Raw genomic sequence first — 24,445 nt, 5'->3', positions numbered from 1 at the left:
AGTGATGCACCACACACACATGTTTTAACGTGTGCTGATGGGGGTTTTTCCCCACACAGAGCTTGCATGTCAGTAACTGGCCTTTGTTTGCTCACTGTAGACGCTCCTTACAGTAGTGGCCACGAAGTGAGACATTTGGGAAGCCACTCATTATTGCAAGAGAGGGTATCGTTATGCTACTCGTGTCGTCGTCTATGCGTTGATGGATTGATTCAATGAACGTGGGAGCGTCTTACTCGAACTATAGGAGCGCGTAGTGTGGTCTGTGACATTTAGACAAAAGAGGGACACGGTCTCTTTAAATAAAATAGGAAAAAGAGCCCTATCCTGATTGGTTGCTAGCTTGGATTCAGTTTAGGGCAGCCTTGAAACCATCTCTCTCTCTTTTTTTTTAAGATCCAGCTATTCAAGTAAACAAGCAGCACCCCCTCCTCAGCTGGCAACCAAGAAAGGGACAAGTAGTTCATTTCTGCGCCTTTCACGCATAAACAATGCACTGCACAAGACAGCATAAAGAAACCACGTCTGATTTCAGTTCCATCAGAGCCCACCCTTTTGTTACAGTTATTTCCCCCATGTCTGCTGCTCCCACAGATTGTGAAGTTGATGTGCTCGTGTATTTATACATTGTAAACGACATGTGACAGGACGGGTGATGATCTGGGTATGAAGAAGGTCAGGAAAATAATAGACCTGGGTGGTGAACTCCTGTTTGCCTATTTCTCGGAGAACCCTCTGCTATATGATCCCTTTCTTTTCAGTCAAGTGAGCAGTGGGAAGCGATAGACTGTGTGGCTGATAATGGCTTGAATGAATTGTTTTAATTGTTGATCAGTCTGATTTTGGGGTCAGGGCTCACCAGACAAAGGTTGGCAGTTCTGTAGATACTAAGGGAGTGAAATGACCGAGCACACAAAAGACACATTGCATGACAAAATCCAAATGGGATGTGTACGTCGAGACATTTGCATAGCCACCAGAAACAGCAGATGTGACGCTGGAGGTTAATGCCATTTAGCAGGGGCTCTGTTTGGACATTGTTAACTACTCGGAGAAATTCCTAACTCCCCTTTCTTTTGCTTAATTCTTTTGTCTTTGCAATGCCAGGCTCCTAATTTGGATTATTGTAAAACACATGAAAGATAAAAATGCTTAAAAATAACACAACATACCCAGAACTATTCCCTACATCACCTGAGCTTGAACGAAATAGGCAAAATGAATCATTTGCCTACACAAATGCATAGATCGGTATGGAAATGGAAGCATCTGTTTTCATGGGTTTGTGGAACCACTATTCTACTGTCCAGCGTGCGTCATTCACCAAATTAGCTTTGATGCATTTTGACCACATATGGGTTGTGTCTAGCAGTTCACATTAGTATTTTGTGTGATACCTCCAGATGTGTTTTAATCAAAGTTAACTTGGTCTTAGAGGCTGTTTGGTCAGTTTTGCTTTCATCTGGTTTACAGTCTTTGATAGACTCCTGTCCATACTTTAGCCAACACAAAGTGAAGTTCACATTTGACTTCTGCTGCTAACTGTCAGGTGTTTGCAGAACTTGAAACATGCTGTCTCCAAAACGAAAAACAGACATAATGTGATACCGGAAATGTTATTTTTCCAGAACTGAGGTCGTTTTGCCATCCGGCCGTTTCGTGGGGGGGGGGGGGGGGGGTGGAAGTGTACAGAAGAGAGTTAGATCCAGTTAATGTGATTTCAAAATAAACCTGGTCCTGTGCTTCTGTAAACTTGCTGGTTTAGTAATGGGATGTGTGACCTGCTTCTGCGCTGACTCACAGTTTCTCCTCTGGAGTGAAAACAAGGTCAAGCAGGTGGCCAGAGCTGAAAACCGTGGCGCACACACACACACACACACACACGAATGCCTGCTGCACTGCCCGTCTCTCCTGCACTTTGGGATGGATTCTACTAGGAAGACAATGCCCCTACTATTCATCCCTGGGAGGACTGATCTAACACTCGCAGGTGGGAGTATATGTTCTTTATATAAACCAGCTTTGTCCCTCATCACGGTGTTTTGGGAAGAGAGTATTTTCATTCAAGGAAAAGGAGATCTAAATCAGGCTGTTCAGTGTATGTTGAGCTCAGATAGGCATCCCATTAGCCGGTGTGCCATCGGGTACGAGCAAGTGTGCCATGGAATTAAAGAATAAGAAATAAAGAGGCATAAACTTTTCAGTTTCCCCACAAAAGTGTAAGGTTTCTCACCAAGTTTAAGTTTTGTTTGCAAGTTGATAACAGGGTGGGCGGGCAAGAAGGGCTGGCGTGCCGCGCAGGACTTCGTCGAATGAGTGTGCTTAGACTTGAAGAGGTTGGCGAACACTAATCTAGGTGATCCTCAGGCAGCAATCGATTCCTTTTCGAAGGTGCCGAGTGTGGGAGGCTCAATGACACAACTTGACACACAAAAGACGAAGCACGTTTCCGTGTGAAACATGTTTTTTGTCACCTCTGGTTGAAAACCTCCTTTTACTAAGTTTCTATTTATGTCCCCGGCCTGGTGAAATAGCTGCCAGACCCGGCCTTATTTATTCTGTTAAATATTCGGAAGACTTCAATCAGGTCTGCCTTCAGCCGTCTCCTGCCGAGCCTGAATAGATTTCGTTATTTAACCTGCCTGTCACCATAACTCATCCTCTGCAGCCCAGAAACAAGCCGAGTTGCCCTTCCCTGGACCTTGTGTGTGGTGTCTGCTTTTATGACACGGAGGGACCGGAGCTAAATGAGGTCTGTGGGCAGGATATCGTACACCTTCATCGCTGCCTCTCAAAGGGCGTTATTGCACTCGTTGAACTCCACTCCCAAGCATTATGATCGCTGAGTTTCATAAAGTCAAATTAGAGCAGCATTACAACTTACTGTGGGGGTACAGCCCTCAAACTACACTATAATGCACTTTTAGGGTATACAGTCTTACTTAGCTCTGGAATATATCTATCCTAACTCATGTTTAAAGAAATCGATTTGAAAAGCACTGGAGTCTGAGTGCATACATCTATACTGATCTTAGTACTCCTTGTACACTTATAGCTCTTTTATCCATATGATTCTGTTTGTTTGTGTTGTAGACGTTGCTCATTAAATCCCAGGTTTGTGTATTGCTGCAGTTCTCCTTTGTCAACTGCAGAAAGGACTGCCATCATTTAGAAACGTACACAGTACACGACTATTTAACATCCCTTTCCCGGGCCTGCTTTTCTTCTGGGTATTCAGCTCTCACAAATCACTGCTAAATATGTGTCAGTATGGTGTTAAGAGCAACAGAAATCATACCAAAAAAAAGTGTCAAGATGAAAAGCATTTGGGAGTGTGTCAAACAGTTCTTCAACAGACACGGTACGTCAGGATAGCAGGACCCCCCCACACACACTCATCTCACACACTGTATTCATCCCTGGCGGCACACAGTTTAGCCGCAGAAGAAGAAAAGTCCCCCCCAATCCGCCCCGAAGCGAGAGCGATCCTAACACACGTCTCATTCCAACAAGAGTGTGCAAGCTATGAACACGAAACGTATGGCCCCCCGATATTCTCACATTTCAATGGAAGCTGTGGGTGCAACGGAGGTGTGAATGTGTGCCAAACAGAGACATGACTTCACAGCCTGGTGAAAGTGCTTACTGACATCTACAACACAGAGGCGCGGGATAACTGGCCAAGAAACCACAAGAAAGGGCCGAGACCACAGATGATTTCATAGTTTGCGTCTACCTGTCGTCAAGCCCTTTGCCAAAGTCTTGCAGACTCCTCGTTTTTTGCGCGGCGGCAGGGCCGGGTTTAGTTTGACGCCAATTAACATCCTGAGCAGCAGGTTTAGAGTGAAGAAACAGTGTTTAAATCATGTAACGCTGATCCATCATGGCACAATCGCAAACGCCAAGGGACAAAAGGAAAAGTTGACATTGTAGCGCTTCTTATTTGAAAACTAAAATAAATATGTCCCAATCAAGGAGGAACACGGTGCCCTATCAAATATTCAACAGTCTATCAGGAAAAAGGGCTTTTATACAATTGAATCTCGACGATCCCAACAGACTCGTGTTTATTTTATTTGTCTGAAGCCCAAACATCATTTTCGGGTTCATATTCTTCTTGCTCCACTGTTCCCAAGTAGGAAAGAAGGTGCAGCCAAATAACATTTAAAAACTGGACGTGTCCGTTCTTGTCTAATGGATGCATTTTAAGTCCCCTTCAAAGAGAGGAGAAAAATAGGCATGTTTGGGAAGTTGAGGGTTACACAGACGTGTGTATGTAAACGTCTCAGCAGTTCTTGGGTTAGAAATGGAGAAGGGGCAGCTTGAAACCGCCGGCAGATTGTAACTCATTGGAGGAGCGGCGTGTCAGAGCATTCCGCCCACTGCGCGCACCCCCTCCGCTGTGCTCATCCCGGAAGGAATTAACTCTCCTGTTGCTTGATTGTTGCTTTCTTTGTTTTGGTAGAAACCCACGGTTATTAAAGTTCATACGAGCTTTTGCCGCAGAAGAAAAGAGATCGCCATGCACCAGTATGCACGATCACATGGATGGTGGTGTGCATGGTTTTTCTTTTATGTAATATTGAAACACATACACATGCTGCTCTCCACCAACAGTAGATGGCACTTTCAATAGACTGTACTTTTTATTTGAGGGGATAGAAGAACGAAGGAACGAAAAACAATTCCCAATGGATCACGGTGCGCGGTGGACGTGTCGGGAATAGATGAATATAAGAAAAAGCTCAATAAGACCAGCTTCTTTGTTTATGAATGTACTGGGTTTTTTAATTTAATACACCAGTCTCAGTTTTACTTGAGAAGAGAAAAAAAAAAAAAAATCCTGAACCTTGGGGGTAACAACCAACATTGTTGTATAATAATGTTAAATAATTGATTATACCATTTGCAAGCAAACAAACAAACATTACAGTTTGAAGTATACTATTGAATTGCACTTGTCCCGCAGGATTAGTCATTTTATGAGACTGAGCAATCAATTAGAATATATCCCATAGGATCCTAGAGACAAAATTAGAATACCTATAGGACTGTATTTCTTTCTTTATTTAAACTTGGGCATGAATAGGCTTTTTGTGGAGTGAGAATTTCTCTTAACCCTGAAAATCTGGCCATACTGAACCAAATAGGTTTATCATTTGGTAACATGCACATTAATTATATAGTTTTAGCTCTGAAATAAAGACAATATTTTTTGCATATAATGGCACTGTGTATAAACAGCCCTGTTATAAAAACTGCAAAGGGATAAAAATGTCATCACAATGTAGACAATTTGCATTGAGTACTAATTAAACTATCAGGAACAAAACAATAAGTGTAGGCAGATACTGGAAGGAACTGAGGCTGGATCATTCAAAGGTATCTTGTATGAACTTGTTCTAAATTGTGCACCTTGACACAGACCTTTTCTAGAAGAAAGGGGGAGATAAATCAGTGGTTAACAATGAAATGGCATTGACTTGTGTGTTTAAACTCCCCTATAGACTACAGGAATGATGCTTTTTTTTTAATCAATAATGGTCAGATATACATCTGAATAAACCTTTTTTTTTTTTCAGGTTTCTTTTTAACTGCACCAGCATGACATGTGCAATGATTAATATACATGTTTCAGCTGCTAGGCTAAGCTCGTTTGATCAGATGGCTTGTTTTTATCGTTTTTCCTCAGAATTAACCAATCATACTTGCTAAGCACAAATGAAAGAAAACTGCTCTCCGTACAGATGAATACGACCAAATGCACTACAAACATTAACGACGTATTTTTACGAGATACCGCGAATATGCAAAGGAGGCTATTATGTAAAATAGTATCCTTTTTCATTAAAGCAGTGACAATCTTGAGTACAGGTGGGGGTGCAGTGCCTTTCTACACACTTACAGCACCACCATAGCGCCCTCTATTGGTGAAAGACAGAAAGTGTGCAGGTTTGAAGAGACTAGAATCGGCAGCCTACACAGCAGTGCAGTTACACAACTTTGAATTGATGTGTTATTTTGTCTCCCCCCCCCCCCATCCCCATTCAAAAGCCCTTCCAACGCACAAGATCCCCATTGAGAAACACGATCAGCGTCCATCAACAGAGACGTGCATGTGATGCTGTGTCTCTGCCTTTGCCATGGAGTGCCAGATGTGTTGCAGATCATAGCCCCTGTTAGCAATGCCTCCTAATTAACACATGTAATTACTTAGCAGCCATAAATATGAATACCATGTGTTCTCAAGCTGTTTATCTGGGTATCTGCAGGTCGGCAGACATATGCATGGTTAAGCTCTGAATTAGCAGCACATGTGGACGATAGTCATCATGTTGCAATCTGTTGCAATAGATAGGATGCAAAACTAAAGGACAACTTCATATGTGCTGTACTTATTGTACGCATTTAAATAGTTATGTTGATGTTTGATGAACTTTACATGCATACTTACATCTATACTATACTATACTATCAGAATCGTAAGTAAAACTATTGCAGCAGTAATAATACATGTGTATCTAGTAACACAGTTGAATGAATACATACATTCATACACATACCACACAAAGATACATACTTTGATACATTGTAACCAATCCCGACGTTCCACCTTAATAAAGTTGGCAGCGCAGGGAGGGGTGTGTCCGCTCAGCTGGGTCCATTTTAATGAGGGGCACCCTGGGAAACAGGCGACCGGTGGCACTTTTTGAGGTGACGGCCGCTGTTGTGCGTGTTTTGCCCGAATCGGTGCCAGTCGTGACACAAGCCGGACCGGGTTGGACGCGTGTGATGCCAGTGTGAGCCGCGGTGGGCACTTCGAGGTAGGACTGTCCGTGATCCACAGCACTGAAGGCATGCCAGCCTCACCTGAGCAAAGTGCTATTAATAGGTCGATTTGTTGCGCTGGTTGAGTGGCGCTGAAATGTTAATGTCAGATTTGCAGGGAGATTCGTGTTTAAAACAGCTTACACGTGTAATGCCATGGTGTGCAGTAGGCGGTATATTTATTCTTTACTCTTGCAGCAAGGGGTTAAGTGCAGTTGTTTTCCTGCACACATAGGCTAACAGATCACAAAGCAAGGCCACTTGTTACTCTGCTAAGTGATGCATGCATCTACAGAGTGCTGCACATCAAGTGACAATTTATATTTAAACATGAGGTAATATTGCTGTTATGTATATCCCTAATCTAAGAAAAGTTTGGCCCAAGAAACAAACCCTGTGTTATTGGAAGTTTGGTTCTTTACTTAGTTAAGAATATCATAAAAAGTACAGGACACACCCATGCACACACTCTCTCTCTCTCACACACACACACACACACACACACACACACAATAAGCTGTTTGTTTCCTGAGTGTTGCCTTTCATCATTTCAGTGATGTGCTCTTTGGAGATACATTTTGTGGGTTTAAGGTCAATGACTAATGAACTGGTAATTTGTTTTAAAACTCAGTGAAGTGACTACGTGTCATTACACAACTAATTTTGCCCTCTAACGTCCTATAAAAAACGAAGAAGGCAAAATATGGCCCTGCCTTTGATATACAAAACCTGATCAGTCACAGCTGAATGAATGAGATTCTTCAGACGGAGTTTCAATAAAGGCTGTGATGCAGAAATGATGCTCAAAGGGCTTTGTTTTGAAGGCAGTAGGTCTCCAAACCAACAACATCTTTAGAAACTCTTTAAGGCTTTAGAATTTGGAGATGTGAGAGCAAAAAGCCTTGGGAACCGAGTCCATAGGATTAATAGTGGACAGGCAAGGTCTTTGGGAGAGTTCGGCACATTGATTTATGTGTTTAAATGTAAATGGCTGTAACAAATGCTTAGGTTACTTTGTAAAATGTATTCAGTGCAAGTCTTATTCACAGGATTTTTTTTTTGAGAGCAGTGACCCTGTTGTGATCATGTAATTTTCTTTAATACAATTCTTAATTCCTTTTGACAACCCACCAGTTGTCCCTGTAGTGAACTTACAAGAAAAGCAGAAAATATAATGAATGACTTGACATGGGAATTCAATGCTAATAATTATGTCCAATGATTGTACATTGCCATACGTTTAGACTATCACAATTCACGAATAATGATATACATCTCATATATATACTGATCAGCCATAACATTATGACCACTGACAGGTGAAGTGAATAACACTGATAATCTTGTTATCATGGCACCTGTCAGTGGGTGGGATATACACTCACCTAAAGGATTATTAGGAACACCATACTAATACTGTGTTTGACCCCCTTTCGCCTTCAGAACTGCCTTAATTCTAGGTGGCATTGATTCAACAAGGTGCTGAAAGCATTCTTTAGAAATGTTGGCCCATATTGATAGGATAGCATCTTGCAGTTGATGGAGATTTGTGGGATGCACATCCAGGGCACTAAGCTCCCGTTCCACCACATCCCAAAGATGCTCTATTGGGTTGAGATCTGGTGACTGTGGGGGCCAGTTTAGTACAGTGAACTCATTGTCATGTTCAAGAAACCAATTTGAAATGATTCGACCTTTGTGACATGGTGCATTATCCTGCTGGAAGTAGCCATCAGAGGATGGGTACATGGTGGTCATAAAGGGATGGACATGGTCAGAAACAATGCTCAGGTAGGCCGTGGCATTTAAACGATGCCCAATTGGCACTAAGGGGCCTAAAGTGTGCCAAGAAAACATCCCCCACACCATTACACCACCACCACCAGCCTGCACAGTGGTAACAAGGCATGATGGATCCATGTTCTCATTCTGTTTACGCCAAATTCTGACTCTACCATCTGAATGTCTCAACAGAAATCGAGACTCATCAGACCAGGCAACATTTTTCCAGTCTTCAACTGTCCAATTTTGGTGAGCTTGTGCAAATTGTAGCCTCTTTTTCCTATTTGTAGTGGAGATGAGTGGTACCCGGTATGGTCTTCTGCTGTTGTAGCCCATCCGCCTCAAGGTTGTACGTGTTGTGGCTTCACAAATGCTTTGCTGCATACCTCGGTTGTAACGAGTGGTTATTTCAGTCAAAGTTGCTCTTCTATCAGCTTGAATCAGTCGGCCCATTCTCCTCTGACCTCTAGCATCAACAAGGCATTTTCGCCCACAGGACTGCCGCATACTGGATGTTTTTCCCTTTTCATACCATTCTTTGTAAACCCTAGAAATGGTTGTGCATGAAAATCCCAGTAACTGAGCAGATTGTGAAATACTCAGACCGGCCCGTCTGGCACCAACAACCATGCCACGCTCAAAATTGCTTAAATCACCTTTCTTTCCCATTCAGACATTCAGTTTGGAGTTCAGGAGATTGTCTTGACCAGGACCACACCCCTAAATGCATTGAAGCAACTGCCATGTGATTGGTTGGTTAGATAATTGCATTAATGAGAAATTGAACAGGTGTTCCTAATAATCCTTTAGGTGAGTGTATTACGCAGCAAGTGAACATTTTGTCCTCAAAGTTGATGTGTTAGAAGCAGGAAAAATGGGCAGCGTTAGGATCTGAGCGACTTTGACAAGGGCCAAATTGTGATGGCTAGACGACTGGGTCAGAGCATCTCCAAAACTGCAGCTCTTGTGGGGTGTTCCCGGTCTGCAGTGGTCAGTACCTATCAAAAGTGGTCCAAGGAAGGAAAAGCGGTGAACCGGCGACAGGATCATGGGCGGCCAAGGCTCATTGATGCACGTGGGGAGCGAAGGCTGGCCCGTGTGGTCCGATCCAACAGACGAGCTACTGTAGCTCAAATTGCTGAAAAAGTGATTGCTGGTTCTGATAGAAAGGTGTCAGAACACACAGTGCATCGCAGTTTGTTGCGTATGGGGCTGCGTAGCCTCAGACCAGTCAGGGTGCCCGTGCTGACCCCTGTCCACTGCCGAAAGTGCCTACAATGGGCATGTGAGCATCAGAACTGGACCACGCAGCAATGGAAGAAGGTGGCCTGGTCTGATGAATCACGAGTTCAAGGTGTTGACTTGGCCTCCAAATTCCCCAGATCTCAAACCAATCGAGCATCTGTGGGATGTGCTGGACAAACAAGTGCGATCCATGGAGGCCCCACCTTGCAACTTACAGGACTTAAAGGATCTGCTGCTAGCGTCTTGGTACCAGATACCACAGCACACCTTCAGAGGTCTAGTGGAGTCCATGCCTCGACGGGTCAGGGCTGTTTTGGTGGCAAAAGGGGGACCTACACAATATTAGGCAGGTGGTCATAATGTTATGGCTGATAGGTGTATACATACATAGAGACTGTAAGGTCCACCAGGAGGTGCAATTTGGCTGTGTTGGGTTTATTGTGAGTCAGTGCCCTTTGACCCTGAAGACGGGCTGTGGGCTGCAGCTGTGTGATGTCATGGTCTCTGAATTATACAGTCTGTTCATGCCGCAGTGGATGGAGAGAATCCTATTGATCTCTTCTCAGGATCTCTCTGGGTCTGTCTTTCTGCCCAAGGGACCGAAGCAGTCTAGTGAAACACCATTCGTCCAATACAGTATCTGGTTTATATTGTTCAGTAATTGCTGGGAAATACCTGGGTTTATTGCAAGCTAATGCTAATGATCTACTATAGAAAGGAATATGCAGTCAAAATAACATATATATTAATCTCTTTTGTATGGAGGTTAGTACAATGTATGTAAGAAAGGATGAAAATTATATTGCATTCTTTTCTCATGTTAAGAATTATGCAATGAGACAGGAACCTGCTGTTGTAACATTCTGGATAATTACTGACCGCAGCAAGACTGAAAGTGGATGTCTGCATGATCACAAGAACTGAAACCATAAGGGCTGTGGCTTTTCACAGTAAGAGTCAATATAGAGGCCGAATGTTCTCTTTATGTTTCTGCTGTAAGATTGGCAAATTGCTCTCTTGGATTAAAGTAAATATTTAGCCATGTGAAAAGTAGAACAGAAAAGTAGAGGGCATAACATGTGCAAACCAATCGCACTGAACTATACTGCAGAGTAGTACAGTAAAACAGTAGGAGTTGTCATCCCTGCTATAAATGAGCATATGAAGTACATGCCTTTTTAACACAGACGTACTGTATACATATAATGATGTGGTTTGTACTACAGACAAAGAGCACCTCCAGCTGTAGTAATAACCGAGCCCCTAATTTGCTTTCTCCATTGTGGTTCACACCAGGGCTGTCTAAACAGTTTCTCGGCAATGTCTTCGGGCAACATGGAAGAAGAGCAGCAGCTGGAAGAGCCCCTGTTTATCCTGGAAAATGGAGAGGTTTACAGAAACCCTACGGAAGTCAAGATGAGTCAGATCGTGCTGCCGTGCCACGCAAACCACTGCGCCGAGCTGAGCGTGGGGCAGCTGCTCAAATGGATGGACTCCACCGCCTGTCTGTCTGGTGAGTTTCAGCCCCTCGCAGAGGTCACAATCCCTGGAGATCTGAGCGCAGGGAGAGATTTGATCTGTGCTGACTGTGCTGCGCTCAAGCTGGCATGGTGATTTTTAAAGGCAGTACTCAAGGAACCAGTCCAACCTGATGTGACACAACGGCAGACCAGTTTAGAGTTCTACTGTGAAGAAGCAATGGAAATCTTTCATAGTAAAATATGGAAGTCTATCTTACTTTCAGGATTTTGCTCTAATCCACTGTGTTTTCAGAATTGGACAATGTAGCATCCTCTCCTATTCTAATCTCTGACTCTGGCAATAAAAAGAAAACAAAGCACTTCTATCTATACATGTCCATGTCTGAAAAGTCTTAATTTCTTTGATTTCAGCTGAAAGGCATGCTGGGTGCTCGTGTATCACAGCCTCCATGGACGACATCCATTTTGAACACACGATCGGGTAACTTCCTCAGAGTGTCTTTGACCTGTCTCAAGGGTATTTTCGACATTGCATCCTGAAAACGAAGGAATTATTCCCCCCAGGCGATGTACAGGAAGATGTTAAATTTGTGCGGTTTAACTGTGTAGGTTAACAGACAGGAATTCTGTAAGCCTATCTCTCTCCTTGCACTGCTCTCTGGCTTCCAGGATGTGCCTAGATTGATTGAGTGAAGGAAATCGCAGGAGACGACACACAGCATACGGTTAATTGCACAACCTCCTTGGGTCTTCCAGGCTGCGGTGGTTTAGTGCTGAGTGTGAGATTTTCTCCCTGTTCTCTCCAGTGCAGGGCAGTCGAGAGAGTGCAGTGGCTGGAATTAGCACCAAGGTGTTTTTTGCATGGCGATCCAAACGGCAGGACACGCGTGTTCACTTTTCAGGGACTTAGAAATATGTGCACGGTAACCTTTACCCAGGATTGAATTGAATTTATTGACATTCATTCCAGAAAGGGCAGATTCAGTGGAGCATCTCCGCTCGTCTGCAGTGCTGTGATAATAAATTAATAACATATACAAACTGACAGGATATGAAAATTGGAAATGCATACATTTGTTCTTTAATTAGCCTGGTTAGCATTTAAGATTATTTTGTTCACACTATTATATTTGTGGATTCTCCCTGCCGTCTCCATTTAAAACTTTGCAAGAAAATTCTTGTTCTGTGGCTCACTACACAGCAGGGAAGATTTTATTGAGCATTTTGTATCTCATGAATTTGAAATGCTATTTTGTAAATTATGTAACGTAACAAAAAATGTTCATAAACTATTGTATTACAAATTTATGGCAGAGATCTGAATCTCTATATTAAAATTGGGGTTTCCTGTTCAAAGACACAGGAAATGCAGTTTAAAATACGTCCTCTACCCCGCTACAATACATTTGGTCTTGGTTAAACATAGTGTACATTTCTGTCTTGCATTTACACATTTTTAAGCAATGTAAAAACAATTAAACAATTAACACGTGGGAAACATATGCACACACCTGCTCATAAACATTACATTATAAATGAATAGGGATGAAAGGAGGATCTATCCAAGTCTTGAGTTGTCAGACTGTGCTACTGATTGAAATCCCACAATATTCAGTTTAGAGATGCATGCCAGGTTAGCTGAACAATAACCCAAAGTATCTATCCGGGAGTGTTAGTTTGTAATCGGAGGAACGCTTAAAACATCTGGCTTCAGCATCCATTATTCCCAGCCTCCTGCAGATAATGACATACCATGAGAAGAATTGACCTTGTAGCTCCCAGGCCAGTCAGCAAATAGCCCCCACTACTGCAGCCCCTTCTTGAGGATTTACCCTGACGAGGTAGCTCTCTATGAAGAAACCCTTAATTATCCGAGCGCAGGACTTTTGATCAATGTTCAGCTCAACTAAGACAGGTGCCCGGTGCTGTTAAGTTATTAGAACCCCCGGCTGTGTTGCTAAATCTGTCATTTGTTAAGCAAATAAAATGTGAAGAGTCACTGACTATTTTACAGCCAGCTCTAATTAGCTCTCTTGAGTAGTGTAAACCACGAGCAGGCCTAATTAATTATCGCAACTGTTGCCACTCATAGGGGTTTTAATTACAGCAAGTAGAATTCAATTAAAATGCTGCTGCAAAAAGGACACCAAAGCAAACTTTAAACCCACTCATCTCGCTAATCTTTCTCTATGTGACTGATGAGGTTAAAAACATCTGTGTGCTTAACCTTTAGGCTGCGGAGAAGCCTGCTCGTCTTCATTACGGTTCACACTAACCGGGAAGCTTTCCATCCTTGCTGCTCACTTGCTTTCTGTGACAAGGACGAAGCTGGTTGATTTCCAGTTATATGGCATACGATTCATTTCAATCCGATTAAAGAATATATACAGGTGTACAATTTACTGTGTTTTAAACCCCGTCGGAGAGGCCAGACGTTGGTTAAATTAGCTTGTATCCATTCATTTTCAAGAAAAAGAGAGGAGACATGAGTGTATTTATAAGGAACACTTGTATATCACATACAGTGACGGCAAGTGAGTATAATATTAAAAAGAAACAACTTGAAATGCCTTCCATGGTGTAGCCCATCAGATGACGGTGGGGAATTATCATGTTTTGTGTCTTTGTATATAGTTCCTTGTTAGGATGGCTGCTAGCAAGCTTAGCAGATCTTAGGCGCTGATAAACATCTATGCAACCTGACCATGATGTGATGACAGGAAACCCGCTGTGAGATCTGGGTTGGAAACATATGCCAAATTGACTTTAATAGTATCCTAAGAAATATGATTAGTAAATGCCACCTAAGGTACTTACTAAGTGTTCATTAGTTTGTCTTTGAAGGTATTGTCAGGGAGTAGACACCGATTTCCTGCAGCGTGAAGCCAGAACAGTGGAACTGAGCTGATCGAAACGGTGTCTCTGGGGATAGGCATCTTGTAGTTCTGTTGGATAAGACGGTTATTATTAACGGCATATTCTTGGTGATCTGGAAACCATTCTCGGTGAGCAGGGCTCATGCTGGGGCCGAATTGTGGCCTAGGTACGGAGCTGGGGCCAAGCTGTCACCGCCTGGGTAGTTTGTCTGCAATTACACTAGTATACTCTCTGATACATGTACAAATGCCACCAAACCAAAATGATAAGGGACGTTGAGAGTAACACCGTTCTCTTCCTTTAGGGTTGGACAAGTAGTAAACATCCAGGCGAAGCTCAACAGAGCTTTCAACTCGAGTATGGAGGTTTGTATTGACTGACACCCCCAAGCTTCTGTTTCAGTCTGGACCAGGCCTGCTCAACATGTAGACTCTTCCCATCTAACACTTATGATGCATAACAATGGCTACAGAGAATTCATTGGGCCTGTCTAGCGCTTCCATTTTCTGGATGGTTTAATGATCCATCAAGCTTATAGAGACTCTTCTCGAATGCCTCCAGTGATGCGCTGTCAGGGACTGGAGACATTGAAGAGAACGTCCAGCTAGCTTAATTTAATACTTGTTTAATTGTATGGCTTTTTACTAATAATAATTCAGAATCTATTATAGGACTACTTATGTGTATATTTTTGTGGGGGGGTTATTTTAGTTGTCTTTCTCTCAGTCACGTCTGGCAATGGCTGCTGTGCTCTGTGTCTGAGCTGTGCAACGTGTGTGCGTTTCCCTCAGGTGGGCATCCTGGTGAGCTGCGAGGATCTGTTCAGCGAGCGGCAGTGGAAAGTGTGCAATGCCTTCGCTACTTTTGTGGCCCGACGCACAGATTCAGGGAAGGTGAGCTCGGGTATTCACCACCTGTTCACCTGGTGAAAACCTTCTAATGCAGTGACCATTCATGCGCATTTTAAACTACTTCAAGTGTCTCATTGCCACTGATGTTATTTAGTTTCTGTGAAGATGGAAAATCTATAGTGTGTTTGTCCCTTCAGAAGAGTCTCGTTGAAACAAAAGGCTGGACAATTCTAAAAGGAGTGATTTTGATTTATGTGTCAAGTTGTTTTCAAGTGCAAGTTTTCTCCTGGGCTTCTATAAACTCCCAGAGCTCAGTAGTATGGCCTGTGGAGGTTTTAATCTCTGTTCTGTATCATTTACATGGCTATAACAGCTTTCAGTCTCTCCTATGATAACCAGCAACCTGGTTTGGTGTTGTTTGACAGTCCCAGGCCTGAATGAACACTGTGCCCACTCCTCTCCATCCTCTGTGTGTGTGTGTGTGTAGGTCCAGCTGAAGCAGATCCTGCCCAGGACCCAGGACGAGCAGATGGAGTACAGTATCGCTGCCGAGAGGCGGAGGATGAGGTTGATACACGCTGACATCATGAAGGACCTGCTGAGCAACGGCCCCGTGTCCAGAGGTCAGCGGCACTGCCACCTGGGCACCTCTCGCCATCCTTACAACCCGCTGAAATGAAATGTGAAGTGCCCAAACAAGGCTGGATTACTAACTTGCCCCTGTATCTGCGAGTCTGACCCCTCTGTGTGTGTCGATTAGTAGGGGAGTGCCAGGAGTACCAGAACGCGGTACCAGCAGAGAAGACACGGGTGGAGAGTGTGGAGCTGGTCCTGCCCCCTCATGCCAATCACCAGGTCAACACCTTCGGAGGGCAGATCATGGCGTGGATGGAAAATGTGGCCACCATCGCTGCGAGGTACCGGCCCTCCCTGACCCTGCAGGCTGCTTCAACCTGACATCACTAAATTAATTAATCTAAGTCACATCTAAGGTTCTTCCCTTTCCAGTGGGCAGTAATGGTAGCAACGTGTCATGGGTACAGAAAGAGTCTGTCTTTGTTGGAGGAAATTGAACAGACCACAAAACTTAATCCCCCCCCCCCCTTCCATACAGGAGTGTATTGTTCTACTGAACCCGTAGGATTTGCATGTCAGGTGGAGCTGTAAGCACATTTATATTCATATTTGCACATACACAATATATCAAATGGGAAATCGTTGTGACACAATGAAATCAGACTTGGCAGCTTCACAGTACAGCGCAGCTGTGTGTGCTGGGAAACCTTAAATGCACCCCTGACAATGCTTACTCTAACATGACAGCATATGCAATGACAACATTGATGTTCATGGTCCACTAGAGGGCATGCTTTCATTAACTGGCTGTTGGGGGTGGGCTGCGCTCTCCCCTGGCCTGCGGGGTTGTGCTTGAATTACCAACCAGAGAGCCCACACTGCCCGGTGGCCTCTCAGAAATGCAAGTGTTGGGATTTGTTATAACATGAATGAACGTTTATTAAAAGTTTATTTTTGTTTTTCAGCCGCCTGTGCAACGCTCATCCTACTTTACGAACTATTGATATGTTTCACTTCAGAGGGCCTTCTCAAGTGGGGGACCGGGTCATTTTACGGGCCATCGTCAACAATACGTTTAAGAATAGGTAGGTGTCAAATGTGAGACTGCTCATGTAAAATGGCGCCGTTTTTTGTGCATTCCTGCTGTGAAGAATCAACATATGATATTTCACTGCAGTCTGGCTTAAAACTGACTTACAGTGGGCAGTCTTAAATGATGATGCAGCAGAACACAAGAGGTCTGAGTCACATCCTGAGATTGGACAAGTCTGAGTAACACTTCTGGGAAGATTAAATGACCCTTGATCTTGAACAAGCAGTATGTCTTGGCAATTTTTAATTCAAATTTTCTCTCATTTTCCAATACATTTCTTTTTCTTGAAGTTGTAACAGAACAACTTCTGAAGGGTATTGCATTGTGTCGGCTATAAGCAGTTGTCTCCATGAAATATTAAGCTGTCATGGACATTTTCACAGCAGCAGTAAAGAGTGATTAAGATAAGTCAGATGTCGCTCAAGGACAAATGATTAAGAAAGCACAATAAAAAGATATGAGGCTATTGTTGTTTCAGCTCAAGCACTTCATGAGATTGTATGATTGTGCTAAAGTCTCCGTGCTGAACTGCTTAATAGCTAACTGTTTCTACTGTATCTGAAATACTCATTGTAACAATCCCAAACTAAATGTGGTCAACAAAATCCAACGCTTTTCCCGGTTTCTTCTGGTTTCTGAAGCATGCATTAGCCTCGCCTGAGTGGCTAATCCTCAACCCCTGTTTGCATGGAGCTTCCTGAAAGTCTACGTGTCTACTTTCTGTTTAGTTAATTGTGGAAGAATGTGGCCTTTGTGTGGCTTGGGAACCAAATCCAGAAACAGAAGTGAAACAAATGAAGTTGGAGAGCTGTCAAAAACATTTCATCAGACAGAAAGGAAGGGGGAAAAAAATAAAACACTGGTCCAATTGATAGATGGGAGTACAAGTGCCTGTGTGAAAAAGCAAAAACACTTTTCTTCATTAGGAAGATCATTGTATCCTCTATATTCCAGTAGAATGAAGCCTTGGTCTTCTGGTTTTTGTTCTCAAATCTCAGTTACTTAAGCTTGCCCTTTATTTGCTGCACTGCACCGAGTAGGCCTCGTTTCCAGGGTGTGAGCAGGTGTTGGTGCTCAAGTCTTGGTTGTGCCACACAGCACTCCACATTAGTCCCCTGCCCTGTCCTCATCCACAGCATGGAGGTTGGTGTGCGTGCGGAGGCCTACCGAGGCAGGGAACCACTGCGCCACATCAACAGCGCCTTCATGACCTTCGAGGTGCTAGACGAAGACAAGAAGCCGCGCACTCTTCCTCGCATCAGACCAGAGCCAGTGGTAAGGGCCTCTCATCTCTCATTATTGAGAGCCGTGTGCACAGGAGGACACCACACACCCAAGCCCAGGACTTCCTGAAGCATATTATGTCCTGACATGTTTCTGTGCTATGCAGTGAATTATTTTTCTTTCTGGTTTGTCGGGATTACGGTACATGGAGTACGGCTTAAAAAAAAAAAAAAAAAAAGCAAATAGTCATATTTGATCTGGGTTTTGGAATACGTGTTGAATTATTGTTCTGCAGATACAGTGACTTAGTCAAGGTGCTTCCCTGGTTTTAACTACTCCCAACATTTTGTCATAATTTTTTTCCAGGATGGCATGAGAAGGTACAGGGAGGCCATCGCCAGGAAGAAGATCAGACTAGACAGGTAGGCAGGCTGAGGAAAACCCAGATACTAAAGTGTCTTCAGGATCGAGAGCTTGGTTTGTCACACCTGAATTGCAGATTCGTCAAACTAAACTCCATTTCAAGATATCGCAAATTGAATTGGAGATGTCTCAAATAGAACGTAGAATAGAGAGATTTGGAATTGACTTCCTGTGAAAATGCTGTGTGTTTTGTATGGATTTCCTGTCCTAGTTCAGATATCTCAAATACAGTTCAAGGTGTCTTGTTTAAAGCAACATTTCAAGATAACTCAAATTTTAATTAGAGATGTTGAAATGGAGTTAGTTTGAGATCTGCAATTCAATTCACAGTTTATTTTGAGATACCTCTAAATGACAGTGTGGCTATATATTTTGAAGAGTGAGGTGTCCACAGGTGGCATTTAACAGGACTGGCGGGTGTCCAGCAGTTCACTCCCCTTTGTTTTTGTGTCATAGTATGCTGTGCTGTCCCTTCCTATCTAAAGAAGGGAAATATTTATGTTAAACAGAGTAGCCCTTTCCCTGGGAAGGACTAAAAGACAGAACCCTTGTTGAATTATTGGTAATCGTTCATCTTTGGAAAGTGGCCCTGCTTGGAGATGTATCCATTAGACGCAGACAGGAAAGATCTCCTGAAATTGTACCAAGGTGTACAGGGGACAACTTGGAGCTGATTGTGGCTGCTCCCATGGGATCAGATAGGAATGCTTTATCAGTGCTAGCCTGTATGTGTGAGAAACTGGTGATGTGGGAACCTACTAGGGGAGCTGCTCAGACACTTTCCTGCTGACATCAGAGTGAAACGCTTGAAGCGCCTGTTCTGAGACAAAATCCCCCACTCATATAAGCACTTCCTCAGTTAGGGGGCCTCGAGCTATGCAGCATTTGCACCTTTTGTTGTTTACTGGGGAAGAAGTTCCCGACAAGATGAATCGTGTCTGGGCTGCTCTGACAACCCCACTGGAATGCTACAGTATGCTGAAACGTGGGAACCATTTGTTTTGTTGTGTTACATTCATCTTAAATTATAGGTTTCCACAAGAATGCATGTATTCAGTCAACAGTGAGCCCTGTTTCGTTCGGTGCAACTTTGTTTCACTGCACATTTGCTAACACTTGCCGAGTTTCTTCTGTCTGATGAGCCTTTATCAAACTGACTTTTTAGTCACTGTTGCTTTCTGAAGCCACTGTCGCTCTTATAATGGACTCTTGAAACATAAATACTCATCTTGTGACACAATAGCCAGCAGGAGTATTGTCTGTCTTTAGGAAAACTCTGCACATAGATCGTGATTACAGAAAAGGCTGTTGTAATCCGCTAACCTGTACTTAGCGGTTGAGAGAGACTTCAGTGTAAACCACACAGATGGTTGTCACCGTGCTTTTCTCGTCCCTGACATAATGGGGATATTTAATGTACTCATGTTTTATTCACGAGGCATTAATCGTATAGATTACCAGGACAAGCCACAGTAAAAACTGCCAGCTGCGTTTACAGTCAGTGCTGGAAGGACTGGAGCGGCTGCTGTTAATTATCAGTTGAAATAAATTGTGTCAAATGTATTAATAAAGAAGTTACCTTCTATCCAATGACTTTATTTGTACACAGAGGCTTTTGCAATACCACAGAAGGGGACTCTTGCTTCTGCATGAATTTCAGTGGGGCCAGCAGTCTTATCAGTCCTGTCTTTCTGTCTCCTGCAGGAAGTATATCATCTCCTGCAAGCAAACAGAAGTGCCGCTGTCTGTCCCATGGGACCCCAGCAATCAGGTAAAATAAACTGCGGTGAGGCCTAGCTACCATCTTAAAACATTTACAGCACCCAGGCCCTTCAGATTTCACACAAGATATTAAAAATTGGCACTTTGCCTGAGTAAAGCTCAACAACTTGTAACTCCCCTGACATGACCAAATAATTCCTTTTACAACATAAGCAATCTTTGAATTTTTCAAGCATGGCCTGTCTGTCACAATTAAGATTAGTGAATAATGCAAACTTTGCAGCTGACTATACATGAAACCGCTTGCCTCAGCTTAGCTTTCAAAACATGAATAGCGGGCTGACATTGACAGAATCGAGGGCTCCCTCTTTACAGCCTTACAGAATGGGTAACACAATCAACACAATTTGTTTGAAGTAGGTCTTCTTTTTAGGAAGATAAATAAATGATGTGCTTTTTAAAAATGTTCCTTTTGATATTTGTAGGTGTACCTTAGTTACAACAACGTGTCGGCACTGAAAATGCTAGCGGCGAAGAACAACTGGGTGTTGAGCTCGGAGGAAAATAAGGTAAGAGGCTCACAGTGGGACAGTTACACAAAATGTGACCCTCCACCCAGAACCAGGCCTGAGTCCCACTCCATTGAACTTCTATTTAGTTTTAAACGGCACATTTCTAATTCTATTGATGAATAAAACGTCTCGCGCCTTCCCTTATTGATTTGGGGTGAGAGAAATAGGGCTGCATACATGCTCGTTTATGAGTTTAATTGTAAAACAATTATTAATGAATGCATGATTTCTCATCAGATCTCTGTAATGTAACAGACATTACTTATCAATGCTAATGCTGCAAATGCTAATCATTAAAAACCAATATGTACAACTCAAATAAACATCTAAACTAGGCTGCCCTATGGAGAGAGATTGTTGCCTTGAATCAGTGAAAACCTCATTCCTTACCTCTTGTTGATGCATCACACATGGTTTTACACAGTCCTTCAGTTGTTACCTGCTTTAAAAACAAACCCTGGGCGTCTCTGGTTTGCGGCTGTAGGTCAGTCTGTACACGCTGGAGGAGAACCAGTTCCTGTCGTTCAGAGTGGAGATGAAGGTGGACGTGCCGGCGGAGAGGGTCTTCATCCTGCTGTCAGATCTGAGTCGCAGGCAGGAGTGGGACAGCCATTACAAGTGCGTACGGCCCCCGCTGTTCGCTGGGGAGAGTTTGCGGGGAGCTATACCCTGAGCACTAAAAATAATGCTCTCTGCTGTAGATGGTTAAATGTCTCATGATTCTTAGCAGTGCTTTTTCTAAATGCCCTCTTTGTCAGTGCCAGCTTCCCCAATGCACAGCTGGAAAAGGCTGAAAGGTCTCTACATACGAGTCCTTTTTTTTTTTTTTTTTTTTTTCTATGAATTGGTTATCCCTAAATGATTTTTTTATTTCCCTTTACCAATCGCTCATTTTATTTGTTGTGTAGACAGTGTGATGTGATCAACCAGGTGGACGAAGATGACGTCATCTACCGCGTTGTCACTCCCTCCGTTAGCAAGGACAGCAAGTTCCAGGACTTCGTGCTGCTGGCCTCGAGAAGGCAGCCGTGTGACAAAGGGTTGGTAGTACTCTGATTTCTCAGTGTCCACAGCAAAGCAATGTTTCCAAATAGCGTCCAACCACAACCCAGCTCTTCCAGAAATGCACGGTTTAGTTTCCTTATTAATCAGCTTAATCAAAAACATTGTCGTGTGGAGTGTTCATGAAGCGTTGTGATATCTGAGTCTGCAGGTCATCAGTAGGGCCAGAGTGGACAAATAAACCTAGAGCTCATGTGACATGGAGCCAAGCTACAAATCTGGGCGGTCCTTCAAATGCTTCTACTGTAGTTGTGTTGATACTAGACTTTTATTCTAGTCAATACAGCGAGGGCTCCTATGTATCTGTACTCAAACCCCCTGGAGCATCAGGTTAGGAAAAGACGCTTAATATAAATCACTTGTATGGTGAAAATTATTCCCTCTGTCCTCCAAGGGATCCTTACGTGATAGCGCTGCGGTCCGTCACCCTGCCCACCCACACTGCCACCAGCGACTGCAACAGGGGCGAGGTGCTCTGTGCGGGATTCACCATTTGGGAAGAATCCAAAACTATAACGAAGGTAGTTGAACTCCTCTTTTTTTGATGATTAAAATGATTACACGAAGTACACCAGTATGACTGGGACCATCTTGTTTGCTGCCAACAAAACACTAGTCCCACAATGGAATGATTAGGGAGAAGTGTGCAAATCTGCTCACAAGACAGAAAGACCAATTCTGGGCTGTATCGTCATTTTTTCTTGTCTTCATTTCCTGCAGATATCTTACTATAACCAAGCAACTCCTGGGGTCATGCCATACATCTCCACTGACATTGCTGGGCTCTCCTCCCGTTTCTACAGCACCTTCTGCGCCTGCAGTAAATTCCTGGAGGAAAACAAGGACGGCTCGCCAGCTGTTCAGTCTGCAGCGCTGTGACACGAGACTTTAGAGAAGAACGGGAAATCGGAAAATGCAACCGTCTATTGTCAATATTAAATTTAGGACCAGAATAATAATCGGCTTCTCTTTTTGTAAACTGACATTAAATATGTCAAGTGGTGCTGATGGTACAGGTTGGTTTGTTTCAGACACTGCTTTTGTGCATTATCACTACATCGGTGTTGGGATAAAATAATCTGGGACCAGTACAAAAAAAAAAGAAGAATCCACAAGAACGCACAGGTAGCTTTTTCACAATTCTGTTTCACACTGAAGAATTTGTACATGACATTTTTCAGTTACACTACCCTCTATTGGTAGAGATTTAAGAGTCATGAATTTTGAAACCAGCCCTTTACATAACCTACAGTAAACATCTTACATGCTGATGGGTTGGGTTAGGCAGGTGTAGCAGTTTCCGCTCACCTATCCTGTAGTTAATCTTCATTCTAAATCTTGTTTCAGATTCTTTATTTCTACCGATATTGAACTTCCAGATCCCTCAGTCATATGAAGAAGCCCTTATCGGTGTCTTCTGAGAGAATATCCTACATATCTTACATTTGGGTGCAACAGTGAATCTAGGCCACAGATACTTCAGCTGTTTGAGTTAAAAAAAATATTTAAAGTCGAATATTTTTTACCGCTAAGAAATGAACATCACAGTGCAGTGGAATCTATGCTGCCTGTGATTAATGGTGTGCAAACAGGGCTGTGCCGGTAAACCGTACACAGTATTACCAGCCGCTGCGGTAAATTCTTCAGCAGTATATTGATACTAAACTTTGGTCACTAGCACAGCCCTGTGTGTAAATATTGCAATAATGTTGGTGTCTTGTCAACTCCATTTTTTTAGTGCATGCTCAGTTCGGTACCTTTTTTTAGATATGTTTAAAACAAAAAAAATATTTTGTACAAGATTAAAAAAAACTGCTTTAAATGTAGGTTTATCATCACTGTAGTGACAAGGGATGGCAACGTTGCACGTCCGATTCACTTCTACCTCTATAACTTAACTTCCCCTCTGTGCCGCCTCTATTTCACTTTGAGTAAAACCAGCACACACACACACACAAACACACACACACAGGGTTTGGGAGTTTGTTCATGGAATTATGATATGCTGCAGTGATGTTTTGTTTAATAATTATTAAATGTTTGTGTAATTCTGAACTTGGGAAATTAATATAGTTTTCAAGGGTCTGTGGTCTATTTATGCTTATGTAAGGACAGAAACATGAACAAAAGTTTCATGATTGCACTTGAAAATAAATATGGCATTTGACTTTATGAAAAACAGACATTGATTTACATTATTTGTGTAACACTTCTTCTAATGATTTAAAAATACATATAGAAGCATTCAACATTCTTCTGACAGTCTTCACTAATTGTCATGTGACACTAAGCACTGAAGTGATTATTCAATCTCAAGCTTTGAAAACGTAAAGTTTGAAAACATATTTAAATGGATGCCAGTGTGTGCTTAATAGTTTCAAATCCGTTTACCAAAGGCTCCAAAAGAGCAAGATAATTTGTAATTCTTATTAACTGTCAGTCAGTGCAGAAAGGCAGATGTAACCATTGATTAAAAGGCACCGTATTTCTTTTTCACCTGCTGGCCTATGTTTATACAAGATGCTCCCAGCAGATACAAACATAATCTGAAAGTGATGCCATGCCAAAGCCCCGTCCCCTAAAAGACACCAGACTGGCCTCATACACTGTCAAGCACCACATCCATCTAACCTCTTTGTGAAGTGGATATCAAACATACCATTTTCTTCAATAAATCCACTTCCAAGCACTTAAACATTCATACTTATT

General features: G+C 42.9%; 1 protein-coding gene across 3 annotated transcripts; it reads left to right on the top strand.

Annotated features, from left to right (window-relative positions):
• The first annotated feature begins 1,969 nt into the window (after positions 1–1,969).
• On the top strand, positions 1,970–22,739 carry LOC136714565 (acyl-coenzyme A thioesterase 11). Of its 3 annotated transcripts, none has more exons than XM_066692114.1 (16): positions 1,970–1,990; positions 11,152–11,368; positions 11,748–11,817; positions 14,518–14,578; positions 15,005–15,106; positions 15,552–15,687; positions 15,825–15,981; positions 16,606–16,725; positions 17,870–18,008; positions 18,324–18,379; positions 20,085–20,151; positions 20,588–20,671; positions 21,159–21,292; positions 21,583–21,714; positions 22,131–22,257; positions 22,457–22,739. In XM_066692114.1, exons 2-16 carry the CDS (start codon positions 11,176–11,178, stop codon positions 22,613–22,615), a joined length of 1,737 nt encoding a protein of 578 aa, XP_066548211.1. In that variant the 5' UTR covers positions 1,970–1,990; positions 11,152–11,175; the 3' UTR covers positions 22,616–22,739. The 3 variants fall into 3 exon arrangements, with proteins under 3 accessions (XP_066548211.1, XP_066548212.1, XP_066548210.1); XM_066692115.1 differs by lacking the exon at positions 1,970–1,990 and adding an exon at positions 6,663–6,824 and having other exon boundaries at positions 15,828–15,981; XM_066692113.1 differs by lacking the exon at positions 1,970–1,990 and adding an exon at positions 6,663–6,824.
• The last annotated feature ends 1,706 nt before the right edge of the window (positions 22,740–24,445 follow it).

The sequence above is a fragment of the Amia ocellicauda genome, chromosome 19 (genome assembly GCF_036373705.1).
Source record: "Amia ocellicauda isolate fAmiCal2 chromosome 19, fAmiCal2.hap1, whole genome shotgun sequence".
In the NCBI taxonomy this organism is placed as follows: Eukaryota; Metazoa; Chordata; class Actinopteri; order Amiiformes; family Amiidae; genus Amia; species Amia ocellicauda.
Note: the sequence above shows the minus strand (reverse complement) of the source record. Positions and strands in the feature narration are given on the sequence as shown.